Source organism: Anoplopoma fimbria, chromosome 4 (assembly GCF_027596085.1).
Source record: "Anoplopoma fimbria isolate UVic2021 breed Golden Eagle Sablefish chromosome 4, Afim_UVic_2022, whole genome shotgun sequence".
Taxonomy (NCBI): Eukaryota; Metazoa; Chordata; class Actinopteri; order Perciformes; family Anoplopomatidae; genus Anoplopoma; species Anoplopoma fimbria.
In genome coordinates this window covers 12,052,412-12,074,966 of record NC_072452.1, presented here as the reverse complement: position 1 = coordinate 12,074,966, position 22,555 = coordinate 12,052,412, and the positions used below count along the sequence as shown (strand labels likewise).

At 41.7% G+C, this 22,555-nt stretch overlaps 3 protein-coding genes across 4 annotated transcripts; 2 read left to right on the top strand and 1 right to left on the bottom strand.

Moving 5' to 3' along the window:
• The first annotated feature begins 333 nt into the window (after window positions 1-333).
• Window positions 334-5,585, top strand: rbm22 (RNA binding motif protein 22). Its single transcript, XM_054597365.1, has 11 exons — window positions 334-438; window positions 1,764-1,817; window positions 1,924-1,953; window positions 2,069-2,201; window positions 2,323-2,423; window positions 2,801-2,973; window positions 3,133-3,333; window positions 3,503-3,667; window positions 4,153-4,241; window positions 4,479-4,607; window positions 4,877-5,585. The coding sequence occupies exons 1-11, from the start codon at window positions 385-387 to the stop codon at window positions 5,029-5,031; spliced, it is 1,284 nt and encodes a 427-aa protein (XP_054453340.1). The 5' UTR covers window positions 334-384; the 3' UTR covers window positions 5,032-5,585.
• Window positions 5,468-10,797, bottom strand: LOC129089938 (myozenin-2-like). Of its 2 annotated transcripts, none has more exons than XM_054597366.1 (6): window positions 10,740-10,797; window positions 10,113-10,206; window positions 8,953-9,116; window positions 7,811-7,964; window positions 7,025-7,208; window positions 5,468-6,227 (listed from the first exon to the last, which is right to left on the bottom strand). In XM_054597366.1, exons 2-6 carry the CDS (start codon window positions 10,198-10,200, stop codon window positions 6,044-6,046), a joined length of 774 nt encoding a protein of 257 aa, XP_054453341.1. In that variant the 5' UTR covers window positions 10,201-10,206; window positions 10,740-10,797; the 3' UTR covers window positions 5,468-6,043. The 2 variants fall into 2 exon arrangements, with proteins under 2 accessions (XP_054453341.1, XP_054453342.1); XM_054597367.1 differs by having other exon boundaries at window positions 7,883-7,964.
• Window positions 10,798-12,625: 1,828 nt separating this feature from the next.
• Window positions 12,626-21,075, top strand: LOC129090544 (soluble guanylate cyclase 88E-like). The gene is made up of 18 exons (XM_054598192.1): window positions 12,626-12,745; window positions 12,938-13,078; window positions 13,473-13,612; window positions 13,747-13,881; window positions 14,614-14,617; window positions 14,710-14,829; window positions 14,953-15,037; window positions 15,366-15,452; window positions 16,281-16,398; window positions 17,065-17,194; window positions 17,373-17,519; window positions 18,427-18,573; window positions 18,658-18,814; window positions 18,896-19,005; window positions 19,097-19,186; window positions 19,835-19,981; window positions 20,144-20,281; window positions 20,439-21,075. Exons 1-18 carry the CDS (start codon window positions 12,626-12,628, stop codon window positions 20,589-20,591), a joined length of 2,169 nt encoding a protein of 722 aa, XP_054454167.1. The 3' UTR covers window positions 20,592-21,075.
• Window positions 21,076-22,555: the final 1,480 nt, after the last annotated feature.

The following is a 22,555-nucleotide window of genomic DNA, read 5'->3' as shown; positions in this document are numbered from 1 at the left end:
AGTTACTTGTGGCACACAGCAAGTACTTCTACTTCTACTACACCTTCTCATTCAACTACTCTGAAGAATGTAAAATATAAAACATATTCTGGTTTGTTGAGCATTTGTTTGTTTACCACATAATTCCATATGTGTTCCTTCATAGTTTGGATGTCTTCAATATTAATCGACAATGTAGAAAAAAATAAAAAATAAATAAAGAAAAACCATTGAATGAGAAGGTGTGTCCAAACTTTTGACTGCTACTGTATATTTGTGTCTTATATTTCTCATTTTCTTAATTATGTCTGTTGGTTTATTGAAATAGGGCGACACCCTAAGGGGAAGCGTGTCTCTGCCGCGGTGCATTGTGGTCTGACGTGTCGTCGGCTCACATTCTGCAAAATGGCGACGTCCCTAGGATCCAACACCTACAATAGACAGAACTGGGAAGACGCGGTACGTTTAATGGGCATTATAGTTTATTGTACAGAGCGTATGAATAAACTCACAGCGATTTATAGTTAAATTCTGGGACGTAACAAGATAATGAAACGCACAAGTTTACCACAAATGTGCCCTGTTAGCTTCGTCGCTAGCTAGCCTCCTGTTAGCTAATGCTAGCCGGGAAAAAGCGTGGCTGCTGCCCTCACAACACGTCTCTTATTAGTAATCATAAAACATCCCAGTTTCATCTTGACCCAATAGTTATGAGCTACTGAAGATGATACCTTTACATCCTATAATAGTCTCCAAACAAGCACTGGGTTAATTTCACCGGAACAGGTTTTTAATGCTAACATTAGCTATGTGAGCTAACGGAGGCTAGCACTAGCATGCTAACAATACCACATCAGTTTAACGCCAACACGTTCCATTTTACGTTCCTTCCGGGTTGTGCAGAATCAGAATGTTGCTTTCACGTGACGTGCTTGTTCCTCAGTAGATGTGAACTCTTGTCAGTCAGCTGGATCAGTAACTCCTCATTGTAGTGGAAAGATGAGCAAAATAGATGTTATTAAATCTTAACCATTCATTGTACAATGTGTGCATCAAGCATTTGTATTTATCATTTATCTTAAAACATATTTAACCTTACTATATAAGGCAACAAATCCCTTTCCTCTCTCTCGAGCCATGACACAGCAGAAGCTTTGGCCAATGTTGGTTTTATGAACACATCAGAATATAAACTTTGCAACACTAGAAAGTGTTGTTGACGTTAGAGCCACATGAGCTGCTCATATTTAGGTGCTTGGCTGATTCTGTCAGTGGGATGGATTAAGACGAGGTCATTTTCAGCAGCTAGCACTTAGATTGAAACTGCATCCTTCAACAGATGGCAAAGTAGAAGTGAGCGAGTCCCATTCGCCCTGTGTTCACACATGTGAAGTTGCCAAGGTGCCCACGGCAAAATGTAATAATAATATAATCATGTATTCGCACATATTGTACAGTTGGAAGAAACAAACATAATCACACGCTCGCTAGGAGACTGATCGTGGTCTTGATGTCAGTCCCCTCAAACTCACATTCTCTCAGACCATCTGGAACATCACATAGCTCTTGTATAGAAATAGCAACATCCATACAATCAGCAACGGTATCATTACATATTTGGCGACGCAAAACACGGCTGTTATACGTCAACATATTTACATTAGTTTTGTACATGAGAAACCGTTGGTTAATAGCAACAGACGTCTGTACCACCAGAGACTGTTGGATGAATACCTGATGTGATTCTTGGTCTTAAATGAATGTTTTTCTTTTTTTTCTTTCAGGATTTTCCAATTCTGTGTCAGACATGCTTAGGAGAAAACCCTTACATCCGCATGGTGAGTTTGCCTTTCAGTGCATCATAATGATTTGGAGGTGATTTTCTTGTAGTGTTGATAACTAATCAGTGTGCAGACTCAAATATGTCCATGCTTTGTTTTATAGACCAAGGAGAAGTATGGCAAAGAATGCAAGGTATGTTTTGCAATAATATATACAATTTTGATAGCAAAATTCAGATTAAACCTGTGACAATATATTCCATGTTTAAATATTAATTTATTTTTATTTTTCATTTGTTGCCCATCAGATTTGTGCGCGGCCATTTACTGTGTTCCGATGGTGTCCGGGGACTCGAATGCGTTTCAAGAAAACAGAGGTCTGTCAGACCTGCAGTAAAATGAAAAATGTTTGTCAGACATGTCTGCTGGACCTGGAGTATGGTGAGTCTCTGCAACTAACGCCTTGAAATTTGTTAACATAATTTGACCTATATACATTTTATTTTTTTTAAATTAAAGCATAAGTATGTTTTACCCTCTTGTCACACTTTGTGTTTTACAGGTTTGCCTATTCAGGTCAGAGACACTGGGCTATCAGTTAAAGATGAGGTTCCTAAGTCAGATGTGAACAAGGAGTACTACACACAGAACATGGAGAGAGAGGTATAATTGCTTTCTGATGCAGAAAAAAAACGGTGTCGTTCTGCTTATTGTGATACAGCTAAAAAGGCTAAAGTTAGCTTGTAGGGATGTCCTGAACACTTTCCATCGTCCTTTATTTCAAGTCCTTAAATAGTATTTGGTCCAATTTTAGTATTTTAATAATTTGTTGTTCCTACCTAATAGGAAGGGTTTAGACATTGTTTTCACAATTATTAAAACACTGGAAGTAAGTGTGGATATGAACCATCATTAGCACTTTGGTTCACCTTAAGATTTTATCAAAATAGGGGACAAAAAAAGGACTTTCAGTAGTTTTTTCTTTCATAGTTTGCTTTGTTGTCAATCCTTTGTGCCTCTTTGGTTCTCTGTGTTACTAGATAGCCAATACTGATGGCACACGGCCAGTGGGTCAGTTGGGTAAAGCGCCCAGCTCTAGTGATATGTTGCTGAAGCTGGCCCGGACCACTCCATACTACAAGAGGAACAGGCCACACATCTGCTCCTTCTGGGTGAAGGGAGAGTGTAAGAGAGGGGAGGAGTGTCCCTATAGGTGAGCTATACTTCATGAAAAGGGCTGCAGTTCATGTTTATTATGCATAAGTTTTACATAATTTTTTAAATATCTATTACCATAGGCAAAATAGAAATAGTTTTTCTTGCGGTTCAGTTACTGCAGCAATTTCTTATTGTTGTCGTTCTTTTCACACAGGCACGAGAAGCCCACAGATCCTGATGATCCTCTAGCCGACCAAAACATAAAGGACCGTTACTACGGCATCAATGACCCAGTTGCAGACAAGCTGCTGAAACGGGCCTCAACTATGCCCCGACTGGACCCACCAGACGACAAGTCCATCAGCACCCTCTACATAGGGGGTTTGGGAGATACCGTCACTGATGGAGAGCTCAAGTAAGGATTTATTTTTCTCTAATTAGAACTGTACAACTTCCTGAGGTCACTGAGAGTATGGTTTACCAATTTTGGGACTATAGTAGAATGTTTGCTGTCGTAAAAGGATTGATAATACAATTTAAAACCTTTTTTTTTATTCACTGTACATTTATCTGTTTTATTGCAGGAGTCACTTTTACCAGTTTGGCGAGATTCGCACCATTACCATAGTCCAGAGGCAGCAGTGTGCCTTCATCCAGTTTGCCACTCGGCAGTCAGCTGAAATGGCTGCTGAGAAGTCATTCAACAAACTCATCATTAATGGACGCAGACTCACTGTCAAGTGGGGAAGGTAAGAATCTAATCAAAAGGAAAAAGTTAATCATAAAGTTGTCCATCCCCAACCTGACCCCCAGACACTTAATTCATCCTACTGCAGTCATGCATTTTGTGGATGCTTCCCGACAAACCTCCACCTGCCATCTGATTCCTCAGCGTTCATACCATTTACTGGAGCAGCATGGAAGGAGATGCAAATATTTATAGTGACAATTTGCTTATGAAACGCTTAATGGTGTTCAGAGAGCATGTGTGTTTAAAATGTAACAGTTCCAAGCTGAAACTTTAAAGACACATGCTACCATTAGAGTCAAAATTGAGAAGAAACTACTGAGTGCAGTGCTTTTTAATATATTATTACAGACACTGTAAGAGCTTAACCACAGCAAAGCATGAGTGCAGGGCAGGACACTTTTCATTTACACCATTCAGTGGTGTTAGACAAAGTAAGTGAGCTGATTATTATATACACTATAACTTGTATTGTTTGTCTTTTAGGTCTCAGGCAGCAAGAGGGAAGGAAGGTATCAAAGATGGCGTCAGTGAGATGGGCACCAGACTTGACCCAGTACCTGGGCTGCCTGGTGGTAAGTCTGCGATCACAGGGAGGTTTGGGATTGGTGTGTGTAGTCATAGTGACATAGTCCTATGGGTGTAATTTAAATGAGTCTCTAATGTCGACATAGTGTCATAAGTTTTTGATTCCTGTTTCTTCTGGTCATATTTACCAGGACATGATTGATATTGATACTGGACATAAATAGTGGTGGAATGTATTGGTTTGTCATTTAGTTTCTTTAATTCTATTGTTCTTTGTGCTGTAGCTCTTCCTCCACCACCAGCTTTGGATGAAGAAGCTCCTGCAAACTACTTCAACCTGGACCCTAGCAGCTCTCCTGCAGTCATGAACATTGCTCTGCCTCCACCTCCAGGCATCAACCCGCCTCCTCCAGGTAAAATCCCAACTCTGCTCTCAAAGATGCAGCTTTTATCTCATACAACCCATAACATGTCAAATATACAATAATTACTTAAAATGATTCCATCAGCTTTATACTAGTATTGACTTTGGTAAGGCTCTGTTTTATAGGTTACAGCGTATATTTGTGATAAGCTGCGAAGAAGAATTTAATCGTCAAATACCATGTCATAAATGATTTAAACACTGAGAAAATAAATATAGCTAATGCTGTATTCCTTTCCTTTTCATTTGCTTAAACAGGTTTTGGCCCTCCAATGTTTCACCCCATGAGTCACATGGCTCCACCTATGCCCCCTCCAATGAGCATGAGACCACCTGGTCAAATCCACTACCCCTCTCAGGATCCTCAGCGCATGGGTGCTCACGCTGCACATGGCGCTCGTCATGGTGAATAGCTGCTAGAGGAGGTTAAACTGCGCTTTAGGTGTCATTGTTTTCCTTACTTCAGACCAGGTCAGGTGCTTTCACTTCAGATGTGTCAGTGGGCCTGAAACCTACAGACTACTTCTGAGAGAAAACACAGTTATGTCCTACTGGATTACATTGATTTATTATTCCACCCGCGGTGCAGTGAATGAAATGAACCAGCATCATCTGTGTCTGGAGAGACGACAACCAAGATATCACAAGATGACTTTGTCACTGCTCACAGTTAATATGTACCAGAGTGGCATCGGTAGGTTTGGGAGTACTGGCCAATGTGATCAGAGCCATATAGTTTTAAAGGCTCCTGTGGTTGGAGCGTTGTACATATAGAAATGTATACTGTCAGTTATACTTGTATTTGTGACATTGTGCAACATGAGCAGCATTTTTAAACGTGTTGATTTTCAGTTACTTTTTTATTTGACACAATCTTAATATCCCACAGCATAATGACTTTGTTTATTGTAATGCTTTCTTTAAATGTTCTTTTCACTTTTCATTAAAATGACGCAATTTTGTCATTGATCATTGCAGAGTACATTATTTTCATTAATAATCGTATTGTTTCAGGCCAGGGTTATTTCCTATTAATCTCACACATAATAGGAGAGACATGGGGGGGAAAAAGATGTAAAGTCACAGTGTGAAACTTATCAGATGAAGACCGAGCGGTAAAAGAAGGGTGTCAGGTCTTGACATTGACGGGATCAGATACCGCTAAGGATGACAAAGGGAAACAGAGCTGTTCAACCTGTGGCAGCACTGTTAGACTCTACTGTGGTAATGAAGTGACTCAGCAGTCTGAGTTTAGCTCATCGGGTCAAACCCTCGCAGCAGTAGCAAACCATGCATTTTAAATATCATGCAGTAGTGTTTTTGTCTCTCTTGCAGCGCCCACCGATTAGCAGAGGGATCATCTTAGTAGGAAGAGAGCAGCAAACATGGGTCAGTGCTTCAGTCTCTAGCTGATCAGCCCCCTTTTCATAGTTCATTAGATTCAGGCTTGTAATCAGTCCCCCATCCCCTGGGTGCTCTGTTGAAGTTGGGCCGTCGACACATGCGTTCCAGAGCGACGCCGGGCAAGTTCTTGGATTCCACTGCCTCGAAGCCAATCAATGGGATCACCCTCTCACTGGCCAAACCTCCACTGAACGGCATGGCAGATCTGAGAGACAGAGAGGAGTTGTTGCTTAGTAAGCTGAATGCATTGTGTTTCATGGTCTTTGCAGAATATGACCTGAGGTATCGTATTGCTCAGGGGAGGGGTGGGGGGCTTTTAAATGATGCCCAGTCAGGTCCTGTTAACAGATCAAAGTCACCTGGAATTTAGCATGATTCTAAATGGGTGTGTGGTGAACTATTTCTACTTGTTAAGCTGTCCTGACAGTTAGAGTTCAGATTTAATTAAGGCTTCACTATTTCATAATTATCTGAAGGGCGTAAACAGATCCCTCTACAGGGGGTGCAGTTCCATACTGTCAGGCAGAAAACGGATTTGATTGACAGCCATAATTGAGCAAAGTCTCAGTTTGTCTTTCATATATTGTCCATCTGCCCAAGCTTAACCTTTGCACTGCCCGGCTGGTGTGATGTAATTCCTTGTGTGCCGCGAGAAAAGTGATTCCCTTTCGTGCGTAATGTGTTGTGTGTGTGTGTGTGTGTGTGTGTGTGTGGGAGGGGGCATTAAAAGCTGGCATCCCCAAAGTGGATCATCTTTCAAGAGCCTGTGTTCAAAATAGCCATCACCCAACCACACTCCAAGGAGGTGCAAGCCAGAGAATCATTTTCAAACTGTGGAAACATGGAGAGGAGCCGAGGGAAGTGGTGATTGTGATGGATAACGCTGTGAGGTCATTTTGTGGGTCTATTTGAAGATGTGTCAACTGTGTTTCCAACTGAATCAAAGATTTATTTGTGTGAAGTGAGGATCAGCAGCAGCGGATGTGGAAAGACAAGATTTACCTGTTGAAGCACCTGTAGTTGGAAGACTGTTGTCTTTGTGGGAGCTGGGGCAGCTGGGTTTTGAGGGCCTCCAGGAGCTTTGTGCCGTCTCCCAAAGCTTGGCTCCATGGGGAACTGTAGGATTTGGGGATGACTGTTGTGTTGAATTTCTCATGCGGAATTTCCTTCAGGGGGCCAGAATATCCTGACAGAAACAAGTCTAACGTCATTGATTAATAGTGACAATCAGCTTTGGGTGAAGTCAACGCTTTGTTACTTTAACTTTGAGTTTTATTTCCTTTAAATTCAGTATAAGCTTAATAAGTCCCCCTTTTTGTTAAGACAAATTGAAAGTCTTTTATTCCCGGAAACTAATGACAAAAAAACCAAATAGATCATTTTAAAACAGCAAGCCCAAGCAGAGCACAAACAGATCTGATATTCATCTAAATCTCTTTGATGTCACTCCTGTCAACAACACAACCTACAGTAATTAGATCCCAGTGTGAATCCCTGATAATAAACAGAGCTCAGCCCGCTGTCTGTCAGATCGTAAGCAGGGCCTTCTGTCAGGACCCAATACACAACAGCACTTGGTCACATTCCCACTTTCTGCAATCTGCCAACTCTCCTGGCACTGACAGTAAGAAAACTAATTTATTTGTTCAATACATTTCCGTATGAAAAGTAAACACTATCGGATCAAAGCGAGATACAGTGTCCATGCATTGCCCAAGCATTTGGCATTGCGGTGAGCTACTCCTCTAGCTTGTCTGTGGCTTCTCTCCACCGCGTATTAAGATTTACCTGGAGCGAGGACGTCAGGACTGCCCTTCTTTGCTACAGTCTTCTGAAGGTTCATGACCAGGCTATGCTTACCAGGGACGGAGAAAGCCTGGTTCTCTTTTCCTCCCTGTGGCTCAGCGACGAACTGTGGGGGAGAAACGTCCTCCTTGTGGACCTGGGAAATGGACACTGTTAGATTAATTAATGACTAAATTCAACAATTTATTTGTCATAAACATAAAGGATACAATTTGTATGATGAAAATCAATGAATACATGTAATATCAGTATTCAAAGTTGGTATTGGGCAAATGTAAAATGAAATATGTCACATTTGCGCAATTGTAAGTAAGACTGACACCTCGTGTTCTGAGGAAAATAATATCTTTCTTTTCCTGTCTGATTTACATTTTTTGCAATTTACACAAGAAACATTGCTTTTGGCTCACTTTTTTAAACTACTAACTCATGTAGCCTGTCTGTTGACCAGGTATGGTTATCTACATTAGACGCATTTTAAAATTAAAGGTGTGTGTGTTGTTTGCCATAGAAATGCCACACTCAATTATCTATCACATGCACCTTGGATGCACCAGTGAAAACGCCTGTAAGCTATTAGATCACTCAGCAATCAGAGCTTGAACTCTAAAAATAGAGTTCGGTGTGCTCAAGAAGGAAGGCCAATTTTGCAGAGAGAGTTAGAGGACTGTAACTGCAATACACTGTATTTTGTTTACACTACAATACAATAACTAAGTTTATGTGATCTTCATTTAAAGTCATTACAACTAATACTGTGAATAATGAATAAATAAGTAATGAGAATAAACAAATTGCATTTGTGTTCATTATCTATATTTACAGCTTGCTACAAATGTAAATTCCAAATGCTCTAGATAATAGCATTTTATTTTATATCAGTGATTTCATGTAGAAAGACTGAAAGCAAAAATAACATTTTAAGAAGAGTTCTTATAGTTTGGAATTAAGTGTTTGCTTTTGTGAGAGATATAAGATCGTTTTTTTTTTTATTTAAATTTTAGCAATTGCAAAAAATTTTGTCAATGTCAAAAACACAGGTACATTATTTTTGGAGTCTAGTTTACATTAAGGTCAGTGGATAGGAGTCATTGTTTTCTCTGTGACTTCTCTTAGTTCCTTACACTGTTGGTGTTGTAGGCACCATTAGCCATGTTCTCCAGTGTGAACCTCTCCACCCTCCTCTGTCTCTCCTGGAACATGCGAGAGCCTCGATTAGACTGAAGGTTGAGCTCCTCCATCATCACGTCCCTTGGAACGCTGATCTTCTTCCCGAGGTTCAGACCCACTGGCACAACACCACAGACAAACAGAGGTGTTTTAATACGTCATTACATGTATTAACCTTACACATTTTCAAAATGGCAGGATCAGAGTAGAGAAATCTGTTTGCCGCAGGATCTTAAGCTGTGTAGCACAGAATCAGGTTAGGTGGTTCAAAGCCTGCATAATTACATCATGGCATTTAGTTGTTGGTGCAAAGGCAATATCTAATATAGCAGCAACTTCCAGACATTTGGAAAGATAAGGGGAAAAAACACAGACTAATAAGGAACCTTGGCAAATCATACTGTCTCCTCTGATCTTCTTGTTTCTCTCGACTGTAAACAGCTGAGGGGCACTTTTAAAAAAAAACAACCGTGTGCAGCATCGCCAAGTTGGTATCCGCACTGCTCAGGGTCACTTCTCGTCTTGTATCATGGCACGGCAGAGTGTCTGAAATAGCCTGGAGATGATGTCAAGGGGTGTGTAGTGTTTGTTGTGGTCCAGGGTTGCATGGGTAACATGGCATAAAAATAAAATCCTTGGATGAAAGACTTGTGTAAGAGCGGAGGGCCTTCTTTCTCACACATGAAAAGTGTTGGGGAGAAGTCTGGGCATGTGCCACCCTTGAGGAGCTGCCTTTGATCGGCCTGCGTAAAATTCGGTGGGAGTCACATTTAGGTGACTTGTTTTTCAAAGCCTAGCTGGAGGACAGGGCTACAAAATAAACTGGGATGGTCCCTGCTGGAATGTTTAAAAAAATATCAACAGCACACTGCCACTCCTGGGATTTGCATGTACAGTATGACATCAGATGTGTGCCCAGATATTTAATGTTTGGCTCAACTGACAACATAGTCACATAAGAGCGGACCAATTTGTTAAAGATATGTTAACCAGTATGTAAACTACCACGTGCGCTAGTTTACTTCCAAATGTTATGTGTATGTGGGTTGTGCACTGACATAGACTGATATTGATCTGATATCAAATCAATGCATCTCAACCCATCCACACTTACCTCCCCTGGCCTCCTTACACAGAGCATTAGCCTGCATCATCCTCTGCTTCGTCATGTCATCAAGGCCAGACTGCATCATCATCATCATCTTTCACTGAAGGACATGTGAATAATTTTGTTCAGGATTTTTGTTTGTTTTATTCTACCACTTTAATATATCATTTACCACTGCAAATCTGTTTTAGTAGGACTTCTTATTTAGTGACATATCAGGAAAAACTATAACAGTCCTAAAATACAAGTTAAATTAAGGGCAAGACTAAATTACTCTGGCCATGTGCTTCAACTTCAAGGGTCCAGACAATACCTTAACTGCTATCTTGATTACGTTTCTAAGTTAAAATTCACATTTGCTACTTATGTGAATTGTCTTTTTTTTAATATTAGTTTCATGATTAACTATAAAAATCTGAAGTGTCACATTGCAGTAAAACCACAGTGCATTTTTACATTTTAAAAATGTCTCCGCTGTCTCTCTAGCATCATAGAAATGTTTATACAGTTCATTTAAGGATCTGGAAGCTTCCACACTTTAAACTCTTTTCAGTCAGATTGGAAGCAGCGCCTTCGGTCACTGCCTCTTTGATTATTTTTAAAGTTGTAAACTCCCGTCGCCTTGGTCCTTACCTGTGTCTCCGGCCTGCCTGAGTGTTGGAGCTGGTCTGGATGGTCGTGTAGTTTTTCCTGTATTGGACCTGGGTTGCCTCCAGGCTCAACTCGGACTCTCCTCAGCAGAGAACGAGCAGCCGATATAAAACCCATCTCGGGATGCCTCGGGGGCTTACCTCACTGGGTTATTTTAGCTGAGGGATATGAGAGTGGGATGGATGGGGGTAGTGTTTTGGGGTGGCTATAAAGGGCGATTAAGGAGAAGAGGCAAGTATAAAGATCTACATCCTGACCTCGAGCCTCTTTGAAAATAAAAATCTGATCCCCCCTGTGTGTGTGTGTGTGTGTGTGTGTGTGTGTGTGTGTGTGTGTGTGTGTGTGTGTGTGTGTGTGTGTGTGTGTGTGTGTGTGTGTGTGTGTGTGTGTGTGTGTGTTTGATAACAGCTGCTGTCCAGACAGGGACACTGAACTCTCAGAGAGGCCAAGAGTCCAAGCTCTCCAGTGGAAAACTAGACACACACCAACACATTGTCTATTTCCCCCTTCTGTAAAGCACTCAGTAACTACTCTACCACATATACCGAGTTGCTTTCAAACACGCCCGCCATGTGTTTTCCATACAGTTTTACAAGCGCTGCTGTAAAATTGATGAGGTCAGAGGATGTGTTTCAGTTTAGCAGTTTAGGGTCAAAGGTTAAACCTTTGACATCCTTTTCCTTCACCCTGTTGAGAGTTTTGGGCATTCTACATACCTCAGTTATTCCGCAGTGTAAAATATGGTAATAAATAACTCTGTTTGTATCCTATTTTGTTATCATTTATTCCTGGGGTTACCAGCTGCTAGGAGTTGTGGACTCTGCATAAACTGCATAAATGCCCTTTAACTTTATATTTGGTTGGCCTTTTTGAGGTCAGGTAAGTCTTTATCGAACAGCTTTTTGCCCCACAAATTGATTCATTGAGCTCAGCAGGAGCCTGGAGGGAAAAAAACATTTTCCTTATCCCCTTTTGAGATTGGATATTGATTTTGCACCTGCACTGCTCCACAACACCACCACTATCCCCCCAGTGGGAAGCCTCCTGGCATCTAAAATAAAATGTGGAGTCATCCTGAGTCACAGAAACAAATCCTCAGACACACAATAAAAGTTGAATAGTTGCTGCCCATTAAGGGTTTCTTTAAGAGTGTTGGTTAAGTAGAATAAAAAAAGCACATTTTCTTCTTCCTGTGGTTTCTAAAAAGAAACCACAGGAAGTGAGCAGCCTCCTTTAAGATGTGAAAAGCTTTTATGTGGCACTGTATTGCACCAAGCCTTAGTGTTTAGAATCAATCCGTCACTTCCATTTTATTCAAACCTATTTGTTATTGCAATCCATGACAAACTAGTTTTTTACGACAGTTGTGGACTGATAATTCAGTTATTTAAAAAGCTTTTTTCTTGAAAAGGAAAATAAGATTATGAAAACGGCCAGTCTCGTGACTGGTGTCATCTGTGTTTGAGAGGTGCAGTGTGTTCATGTCACAAGGAGAGAGGTGCACAACCACCAGGCGATGACAGCTGACACAGAACAAAAGAGGCCTATTCAGACTCAAGGGCTGGTGTGATTAGGGCACCTTTAAATCCGTTGGCCGCGATGGCCTTCAGATGAAACCTTAACTGGCTAGCTTGTCTTAGGGAGTTCAAAACACCACAGGTAGAGTTGATAGGCACCAATTTTCAGTGTGCTGCTTTTTATAGCTTCACGCTGAAAGCTAAATGCATTAAAATTCAGCTTGCAGCACTGACAGAGTCATCAGTCTGAACTTTTCTTACTTGCTCGCAGGTGCCTTTGGGAAGGCTGTTGGAAGTCAATCAGTTTGGGAGCCGTCTTGCTCGGTTTGAGCTCCAATCCAGAGAGACATAATGTACGGGCTGCTGTGTGAGAGTCTTCACGACTTTATCAAGGAGTCGTACGGAGATGATGTGTGGAAGCTGGTCAGAGAGAGAGCAGATGTCAGGTTACACTCTTTTGTCACCCACCAGGTACGGCTTCTGAGATGAATAACATAATTCTGTATGTGTGCACTGAATAGTAATATATGTGTGGAGGCCGTGCTGTCTGTGTGCATCCAAGTCAATCTGTCTGCAGTTTCTGTCACTCTGTCTGAGCTTCATAGTCCTGATGTCAAGAGAAATATTTTTATATTAAGGGTTTATATATGTGTGTGTCTGCAGGTGTATAGTGAGAGTGTGATTCCCCGTATTGCAAAGGCTGCCAGTGGAGTGACAGGCACGCCCTACAATGAGCTGATGAACTCCTGGGGTGTCTACTTCCTGGGCTTTGTTGGGAAGTACGGCTATGACAGGATCCTCAAGGTGAAAAAAAAGATCTCAGACTCAAAACTGTCAAAACTGTGTTGTATTTTGGTAGATGTGTGAGAACATTATTAACTACCCAGTGAGCTATGTGTCCTTAAAACTGCTATCGTGCCAGTGAAAGAGTTTCATATCTTATTGTGTCTTATTATTGAAGGAATATGTAACTCATGTACAAATCAGTCAAGAATGGTCAAAGCAGCAAAGGGCAAGCTATCCTGATTTGCAGCTCAAGCCCCTTAAATGCTCATCCTTAATAGGTTTTTGTCCTCAAGTGCAAGTCAAAATAACCCAGATGGTATTAAATTAGTGTCCCTTTATAAGTACCATTATAAAAAGGTAGAGCAACTTTCTCAGACATGACCTGGCTGTCACCCTCTGTCTCTGCCTTCAGGTGCTGGGCCGTCATGTTCGTGACTTTGTCAACGGCCTTGATAATCTCCACGAGTACCTGCGCTTCAGCTACCCCAAGGTGCAGCCTCCAACCTTCTTCTGCCAGGAGGAGTCAGCCACTGGAGTCACGCTCCACTACAGGTCTGAGACCAGGAGGAGGAGGGACATTGATATAGACTATCAGACATAAAGAACCAGGGAAACAGAGAGAGAAAGCTGTATGATTCCCTTCATTCAGACTGATATTGAATTGTCTCTCTCTCTGTCACCGGCAGGAGTAAGCGCAAAGGCTATCTGCACTACGCCATGGGTCAGCTGAGGCAGATGGGGAAACAGTTCTACGACACCGACATCCATGTGGAAGTGCTGTCTGAGCAGAGCGTTGGAGACTACTCCCATGTCACCATGAGGTACAGACACACACACACACACACACACACACACACACACACACACACACACACACACACACACACACACACACACACACACACACACACACACACACACACACACACAGCTTTTTACTTAGTGGTGGAAAGTAACTATAGGTACATCTATTTAAGCATATATAAGTAACATTTTGAGCTACTATAGTTGAGTATGTTCATCTTATGCTACTGTATTCTTTTCAGAAAACCAAACTGTTTATATAGTTAGTTATAAGAGCTAGATTGAGGCTAACCACAGCAAAATGCTACTTGATGCATCAGTCCTGTCAATCTCAAAATGATAGATACATAATAATATCAGTCATTGAAGAATAAATACACAATTTCCTGATAATACTTGTTTACTTTTAATGAAAGTTTACTTGTAACAGTATATTTTTACCGTTTGTGTTGGAACAGAATACAGAATACTTCTTCCACCAGCGTTTATACTTCTCTTTAAACTTCAGAAAACATATTGATCTGTGTGTGTGTGTGTGTGTGTGTGTGTGTGTGTGTGTGTGTGTGTGTGTGTGTGTGTGTGTGTGTGTGTGTGTGTGTGTGTGTGTGTGTGTGTGTGTGTGTGTGCAGGTTGAACTTTGACAACTCAGCCTATCGCTACATCATGAAGGAGGACGAGGAGGAGCAAGAAATTTTGCCCATCACCTCAGACTTCTTCTTTGAGGTCTTTCCCTTTAACATTGTCTTCAGACAGGTAATCCTTTTTGAGTTACATCCCTAACCTCACCCAATGACTGAAATTAAGCAATATATGAATTAAATCTCTGCAATTGTTTGACTCTTTAGGACATGGTGGTGCATAACGTTGGCTCAGGCTTGGCCACTGTTTTCCCTGATCTGGATGGGAAGAAGATCAATGATGCCTTCTTGCTGGCTCGCCCCCTAGTGGAGTTGTCCTGGAACATGGTGAGACATCACCTCACATGTCCCCTGTTTAACTACACCATTCTACATATAAGCAACAATGCATCAGCTATAAACCGCATGCTGATGAGTGCTGATAATACTGACTTGTAAATCTGCACACAGATCATCTCCCACCCCAACAACCTGTTTGAGATCATGTCCAAAGAGCCTGTGAAAAGAGAGAGGAACCTTCATAACCGAGTCCAGAGTAAGAGTGGGAGCCGAGCAATCACTTGCAGGGGTGTGTGTCTGGTGGGCCAGAACTAGCTGGCTTGTGGACAGATCAATTCCACTGACTTCCGTTGCAAAAGAAAGGCTCAATTTTTGTTTCATTGAATAAAATAAAAAAAGAGCAGGTGCTGAATTGAAGATGAGTTTAGAAAGACTTGCAGCTGCAGAAATATAATTGTTTAATGTGTTGATTTAACTTAAATTGATTGAATTTAGTGGATCTGATCCCAGCCCTGGTTGTCATGGGTTGGGGTGTGTGAATGTGAATGTTTATGACTCCGACAGTTAACCCTGTTTTCCCACAGATTCTGACTATGAAAATGCCAATCGCTCTGCTGACGTAGATGTGGAGCTTATGGCTTTCCAGTCCATCATTGGAGATGATTACAAAGGTCATGACCCTTCTGTTCTCTAAAAAGACCCGAGCATTCAGACACTGAACTAGTCTTGCTGATAATTACAAAATTAAACGTATTAAAGACACAGCCACATTTAGAATACAAAAGAATCTCAGTTTATTTAGGAAAATACCCCTATTTGCCTTCTTGTTGGGAGATTGTGAGTTGATGGGAAGTTTGATACCACTTTGATATGAAGCTGTAGCCAGTAGCAGGTTAGCTAAGCTTAGCATTGCCTGCCTCTGTTCAAAAGAAACAAAGTTCCATTTTTAAAATGTTATACCTTGTTCTTGTTTTTTAGAAAAGCAAAAGTAAAAAAGACAAATTATGATTTTATGGGGGGCCATGTGGGGGCTCCCTCTTGGCTGGGACCAATTACTTTTTAAAGTCTTGTTTTCACTGTGTGGCTATCAGGCGACCAGACGACACTCCAGGAAGTCACTGTTTCCACCCAATAAATAGTCCAGCTAAAAACCCATTGAAAGCCATTCATTGTCGTTACCAGAGTCAGGTTAGCTGTTTCCCCTGTTCCTGTCTTAATGCTAAGCTTAAGCTAAACGACTGCTGGCTTCAGCTTTATACTGAACTTACAGATTTGAGAGTGTTATTGATCTTCTCATCTAACATCTAACTATTAAGTAGAAAGAAAACATGTGTATTTCCCAAATAGTTCAATTATCCTAAATTGAATGATAATAAACTACCAAATCCATTAGGATGACATTGTTAACACAGTGCAGTCATTATCTACAGCTGAAATTTTAACCTCAACACCCCTCTAAATGTTTGTCTTGCTGGCATTTCATTGTGCTCCTCTTTTAGACGGTAATAGTGCGAATGCGATGGAGAGCTGGGGCGACGGGAGCCGCTGCCTAAAACTAAAAGGACAAATGAGATACATGCCAGAGTGGGAGTCCATCATCTTTCTGGGAACCCCTGTGTAAGGCCCACAAACACACATGCACACACACACACACACACACACACACACACACACACACACACACACACACACACACACACACACACACACACACACACACACACACATCCATGGACACTGATATTTATTAAAATGCTGGTGTTGAAAAGTAAAACATTCTAAAAAGCTCCAAGAGCTAAACTGAATTAAGAGGCTGGAAATAAAAGCCTGGGCAGTGAATCAAATCAGGGGCCCATTCTAACAGCACTTACCATGCATGAAATGAGCTGCTAATTAGCTTGTAATCAGACAGTGCAGCTCTTGTGAGCCTAATGGAAACCCATTTGCAACTGAGAGTGTTTTCCACAGAGTACATTACCAAAACAACCCCCGCCTCTCCTCAAACATTTTGTTTTGCAAGTAAATGCCCTTATGCGTGTATTGATAAAACTACTCAAATGTTAAATGCCAAATCATACTGCTTACATTATTCAATCTGTAGGAAACTAAAAAGGTTAGCTCTTACAATCACTCTTTTAATTGTTAGGCTTTTATATAACCCTTGTTATTTCTAAATTCACCTTTTAGTACATATTATTATTATTATCATTGTTAGAATTAGTCTTTTTGACATTTTTCTCTATTTATGTCTGTGTGTGTGTTCGTGTGTGTGTGTTTGTCTAGGATGGAGAGTCTGAGTGCTATGTTCAAGACTGGCCTGTACATCAATGACCTGAGTATGCACGACTCCAGCAGAGACCTGGTGCTCGCTGGCACGCAGCAGTCCGAGGAGCTGAAGAGAGCTCTCATACAGGTTCACTCGGCCAACGTGCAGCTACATTTTATACGTGTGATCAGCTCACTTGTCACTCTGCAAAGTTGCTCTTGTGGCCTTCTTTAAGTCTGTCAGCCCTGGATCACCCACCGCCCGCAGACATGATGAAAGATAAAGACACAGTGTTATTCTGTTTTATTCCCCTTTGTGAGCGCAGGAGCAAAAGAAGTCCAGTAAGCTGGAGGAGAGCATGAAGATGTTGGACTACGAGATGAAGAAGACTGATGACCTCCTGTACAGGATGATTCCCAAGCCAGTGGCCAAGAGGCTGCGCAAAGGAGAGCCAGCTGTGAACACTTGTGAGGTCAGGATTGTACCATATATAAGTATATATGCCACTATAGTTTAACACCTAAAGCACCAAAAACAACAGAAGCAACAGTTTCTTTCAACATTTGCTGCTCTATGAAACAGCAGTAGTAGTAGTTTAACATTGTGGGGAATGCACACGTTCACCTTCTTGCAGAGAGTAAGATAAAAATATTGATACCACTCACTGTCCAGTGAAACAGCTAGCCTGGCTCAGTAACAAAGGTAACAAAAACCACATAGAGCTGAAGAGATGCAGATTTTGTTACCTTTGGACTGAGCCAGGCTAGCTTTTTACATGACTAGTTGTTTCTCCGTTTCCAGTGTTTGTGCTAAACTAAACTAAGCTGAGGCTGTATAGCTTCATATTTATCGTACAGATACAATAGACAAATACAGACATATCAGTCTTCTGAAGTAACTCACGAATGTGCACCAAAACACAAACGTTGGCACAATGATTTAATGTTTAATCTTGCATCGATCCCTCATCTGTTAGTCTGAACTGAGTTTTTCCATTGCTCAACGTAGATAGTGACAGATACATGAACACACACACACACACACACACACACACACACACACACACACACACACACACACACACACACACACACACACACACACACACACACACATTTTTACACATGTTTTTACTATTTGAGAGTGACTGCTATAGTAGAATTTACGTAAATTGAGAGTGACTTCCTGATGGTGCTTCACCGTGTGGACACAAAATATGGCCTATGAATGCCTGCCTCACCTGTGTCTGTGTGTGTGTGTGTGTGTGTGTGTGTGTGTGTGTGTGTGTGTGTGTGTGTGTGTGTGTGTGTGTGTGTGTGTGTGTGTGTACAGTGTAGCAACATGCTTACTCATCAACACCCTTATCTCTTCTCTTCCAGGTGTTCCCAGATGTGACCATTCTTTTCAGCGATGTGGTTGGATTTACGCGCATTTGCAGCCACATCACTCCCATGCAGGTGGTCTCCATGCTGAACACCATGTACACGCTGTTTGACACGCTCAGCGAGAAGCACCGCGTCTTCAAGGTTTGTGTGTGATTCTCATTTGTCTGAAATACTTTATCTGTAAGTGCTGCTGCATGAGAGCTGCTGTTCCTCTCTTTTTTCCAGGTTGAGACCATTGGAGACGCCTACATGGTGGTAGCCGGGGCTCCGGAGAAGACAAAGTATCACGCTCACAACATCTGTGACATGGCCCTGGACATGGTGCGCTCCATAGACCACCTGAAAGACCCCTCTAATGGCAACCACATACAGATTCGTGTTGGTGGGTAGAATGCATGAGGACCTATTTGTGTGTCTACGTCGGTGTTTGACTGAGTGAAGTAACGTATTGTTCTGGTTGCAGGGATCCACTCTGGGATGGTTGTGGCAGGTGTGGTGGGACATAAGATGCCACGTTACGGTCTGCACGGTGACACGGTCCACACTGCATCAGCCATGGAGAGCAATGGAAAGGTAGGGAAACTAAGTCTGTATACATTTTGTGTTAAGTAAGAGCTCTCTGTGTTTTTGTGGTAACTTTCTGCTCTTCCTTTATCTCATTCAGGAGATGCACATTCAGCTCAGCAGCGCCACCTACGAGCACCTGAAAGGAAGTCACTTTATTTTTGAAAGAAGGGGCACCATTACCATCAAGGTCAGGGGTCAAAGCTGTTGCCAACGCCTCTACACTCACCACATGTGTTGCCTTCGCTCAGCCACTATGACAACATATAATTAATTTGATTCGGTGTCAAACATATGAGCAACACACAGTGATGATTTGGCTCAGAGCAGTCTGAAAGCCTCCAATTAAAAATAAATACATGATATCTGCACATTATAATACACAACCTATTTGAAACTTGAATATTTGTTTATCAGCAATCAGACAAAAATAAACATTTCTGTCTCTTAGAACTATATGAAATGATAAGCACTCACAAGGTTTTAACTTTGGGGAGTCAGAACTTAATGTTTAGAGCTGGTAATTGCAGCTTGCTTGTTGATTAACCAGTCTGTTTTATCACTGGGTCTGACTTTGAGCCTGTACATTCAGTGATAATACCAATGAAGTGACTCCCAAAGGTTTCTACGGCAGCTGATTACAGGCGCCAATCTCTCGACAGCAAGAGCAACTCATTTTTCATCAGGGTATTCTGATTATTGGAAATCTGCCACCTGCCATTTTACTCCACTCCGTAAACGTAATTGTGCCTCTCAGCACATGCCTTTGAATATTTGTACATATATGTCCAAACCTAAATCTTTTATACTTTTATTCTTCCCTTTCTCCATTTTTTAGGGGAATGTTGAAATTGAGACCTACTGGCTGAAAGGAAAGAGGGACAAAGACGGGAACGCTCAGGCGGCGTGTCCACAGTTTGAGACCCAGACCATCAGTAAGGTCAACATCTCAAGCCCCGAGGCCAAAGGAGATGGGAAGGGACTGGTAAGAAATCAACAAAGACACCCTTGACTGGTTCACAATCTCATGTGCTTCATTTCCACCATCATCATCATCATCATCATCATCATCATCATCATCATCATCATCATCATCATCATCATCATCATCCTCATCATCTCTTATTCCCTGAGTCTTTGCCCCCAGGGTTGCCCACTGGTGGCAGGGCGAGACGAGGCTGATGTGAATTCTATCCCTTCTCATCGTATCAAGATGGAGATATCACGCCATTCTCCGGAGGAGTCGATGGAGCAGTGCGGGGGGGAGAAGATGTCTGTTCATAAGGTGAGTGGAAATTATTGTTGCCAAGACTTCTAGACTTTTAATGGCTCCGATTTAACGTCAACTTCAAATTACTTTTCTTTTCATCCATACCCGTCACTATGATGTTTCTCCTGCTGTTTTCTTATTGGTGTGATTAAATGAGCTGTTTCTTCCCCAGTCCCACTATAAGGATGCCTTGCAGGACGACCTCCAGGACGCTCACCTGGAACTGGACTCCCCGGAGTCTGATGGCAGAGACTCCATCATGGACTCCCCTGACAGCTCCTGTGACTCCCCCTGTTCCAAGAGTGCCACATGCTCTGTGTCATGAGCCATGCTGATGCTATAGCCAGTAATTAATTTGTAATAGTGCTCTTAAAAAGCTTTTTTAACATACAACTTAAATGCCGGATAGGAATGCGGTTGTAGCTAATATTTTGACCTCTAATGACGTATTGTTTTGTACATGGCCTAGTCTGTAATGCTTGAAATTTCTAGTGGCCTTGCGTGGTGTTTTGTTGCATTGCAAAAATCATCAGTGCTTATTTAGCTCTGACTCTACAGTTATTAAAACGGAGCTATCCTTGTTCACTTCACAGTTATATACAACATGTTTTAATACCAAGAAGTGGTCACTGCCACACGGTTCAGCTGGACACAAGCTCTGTAATTTCCTGTTTGTTCTGCTGCACCTTGTAGATTTGACATCTTATTTCATCTTTGGAAGGAATCCCTCTGTATCTCTCCTCCGTCCCTCTCCTTCATCCTGCACGTCTGGATTCATTGTTCTATATCGGTCTCGTCAAATACACAGCCACGGCACAATGTAAACGCTTGTCAGCTCAGTGGAAATAAAGCGAGCAGACTGCTGAGCCGTGTGTTTGTATTTATTTGTCTTGTCACTCAAAGGCACTGGCAGTCAGACTCACATTTACGTTTGCCTTTATTGAACACATTTCTCCATGGATATGTTATTGTTGTGTCTATGTGTTCTCACGTGAAATGCATGCATGTGTACCTGCACCTCACCTAATGCCCTTGTAGTTTAGCTTAACAACTGTAGTTTTTAGTAATGATCTTGTGTTGAAAACCCTGCTGCTGTTCAATCATTGATCAAACACAGGAACAACATGGGAGTTAAAGCAACATCTCAGATAATTATGCTTTGTTTATTAGTAAGGACTATCACTCTCTGCCCGATGGTGCAGTTCCACATCCATACATGCCACTAGAACAAGAATAGTGTAATACTAACACAAATAGTCAGTTAAATATCAGTTATCCTGCTCCAGTGTCCCAGTCAGACAATGTTCCCCTCTGGCTGGTTATCAGAGGAGCTGCACCTATAGGTAGCGTCCTCGCGGTCCAGGCTGCATCCTGTGGCTGTGTGTGAGTCTTTAGGCAATGAGCCGATGGAGCAATGAAAGCAGAAGGCGTAGAAGAACGCGAGCAGGAGCAGGAAGCAGACAACACAAAAAATGACCACGATCAGGATGGTGTGCACCTGCATGTGCATCTCCTCCCACGGGAGCAGTGTGGTGGTCAGGGGGCCAGAGGTCGTCAGGGTGGCATTGAAACTGAGAACAGGCTTTATGGAGGGCATGTGGCCAACTTCCGGCATGATGGGAAGCCTCAGTTGCGAGGATATACTTTGTTGCAGCTTTAAGGGAAAAAAATGAATTTACGATTGATATACCACATGCAAGATTAACATTCACATCAATAATAAGTTCAAGCTGAGTTAATAATGTCTGATGAGAAATCAACCTGCTGTAAACAACAGACATGAACAATAGCATAAGATATAATAACTGTGTATGACTTTCACATTTCCATTTCTGTGAAATAATAAAATATATTAATCTAAGCAACATTAATATGTTTAATTAACCTGCAGCTTTTCAGCAGGCTAATTATCTTTTTCACTGACAACCAAACACAGACATGTCTTTTGTTCATACCTGGATTGTGTTGTTGTCCAGTCTCTCTGAGCAGGGTTTCTTTTGATGAGCAGAGCTTGGGAAAATGAACTGGAGGACAAGAGAGAGAGGGCTGGACTGTTGAAGAGAGGTGGCTGGTGGACCAAAAGTAACAGGGAGGGTTACCATGGCAACACCTGCTGACGGGCACTTGCATGGAAGTGACATCATATCACTTCATGATTAAGAATGTGTTTCAAAGTATACAAATGGAGATATTAGCAGGTGTTTACAGATTATTTGGAAACATGAAGAGAACTTAAGCGACAATATGTAAACCAAAATTATTTGTAGTTTATATAGCTCATAGAAAAAC

Excerpts from the sequence above, each read along its gene's own strand:
- LOC129089938 (XM_054597366.1), bottom strand. The coding sequence starts at position 10,200 with ATGATGATGATGATGCAGTCTGGCCTTGATGACATGACGAAGCAGAGG. Across the intron at positions 7,965-8,952 it reads GTGCCTACAACACCAACAGT|GTCCACAAGGAGGACGTTTC; the intron begins GTAAGGAACTAA and ends TCCATTTCCCAG. Across the intron at positions 7,209-7,810 it reads TCCTGACGTCCTCGCTCCAG|GATATTCTGGCCCCCTGAAG; the intron begins GTAAATCTTAAT and ends TGTTTCTGTCAG.
- LOC129090544 (XM_054598192.1), top strand. The coding sequence starts at position 12,626 with ATGTACGGGCTGCTGTGTGAGAGTCTTCACGACTTTATCAAGGAGTCG. Across the intron at positions 18,574-18,657 it reads AGAAGCACCGCGTCTTCAAG|GTTGAGACCATTGGAGACGC; the intron begins GTTTGTGTGTGA and ends TCTTTTTTCCAG. Across the intron at positions 20,282-20,438 it reads AGAAGATGTCTGTTCATAAG|TCCCACTATAAGGATGCCTT; the intron begins GTGAGTGGAAAT and ends TTTCTTCCCCAG.
- rbm22 (XM_054597365.1), top strand. The coding sequence starts at position 385 with ATGGCGACGTCCCTAGGATCCAACACCTACAATAGACAGAACTGGGAA. Across the intron at positions 2,424-2,800 it reads CACAGAACATGGAGAGAGAG|ATAGCCAATACTGATGGCAC; the intron begins GTATAATTGCTT and ends CTGTGTTACTAG. Across the intron at positions 2,974-3,132 it reads GGGGAGGAGTGTCCCTATAG|GCACGAGAAGCCCACAGATC; the intron begins GTGAGCTATACT and ends CTTTTCACACAG.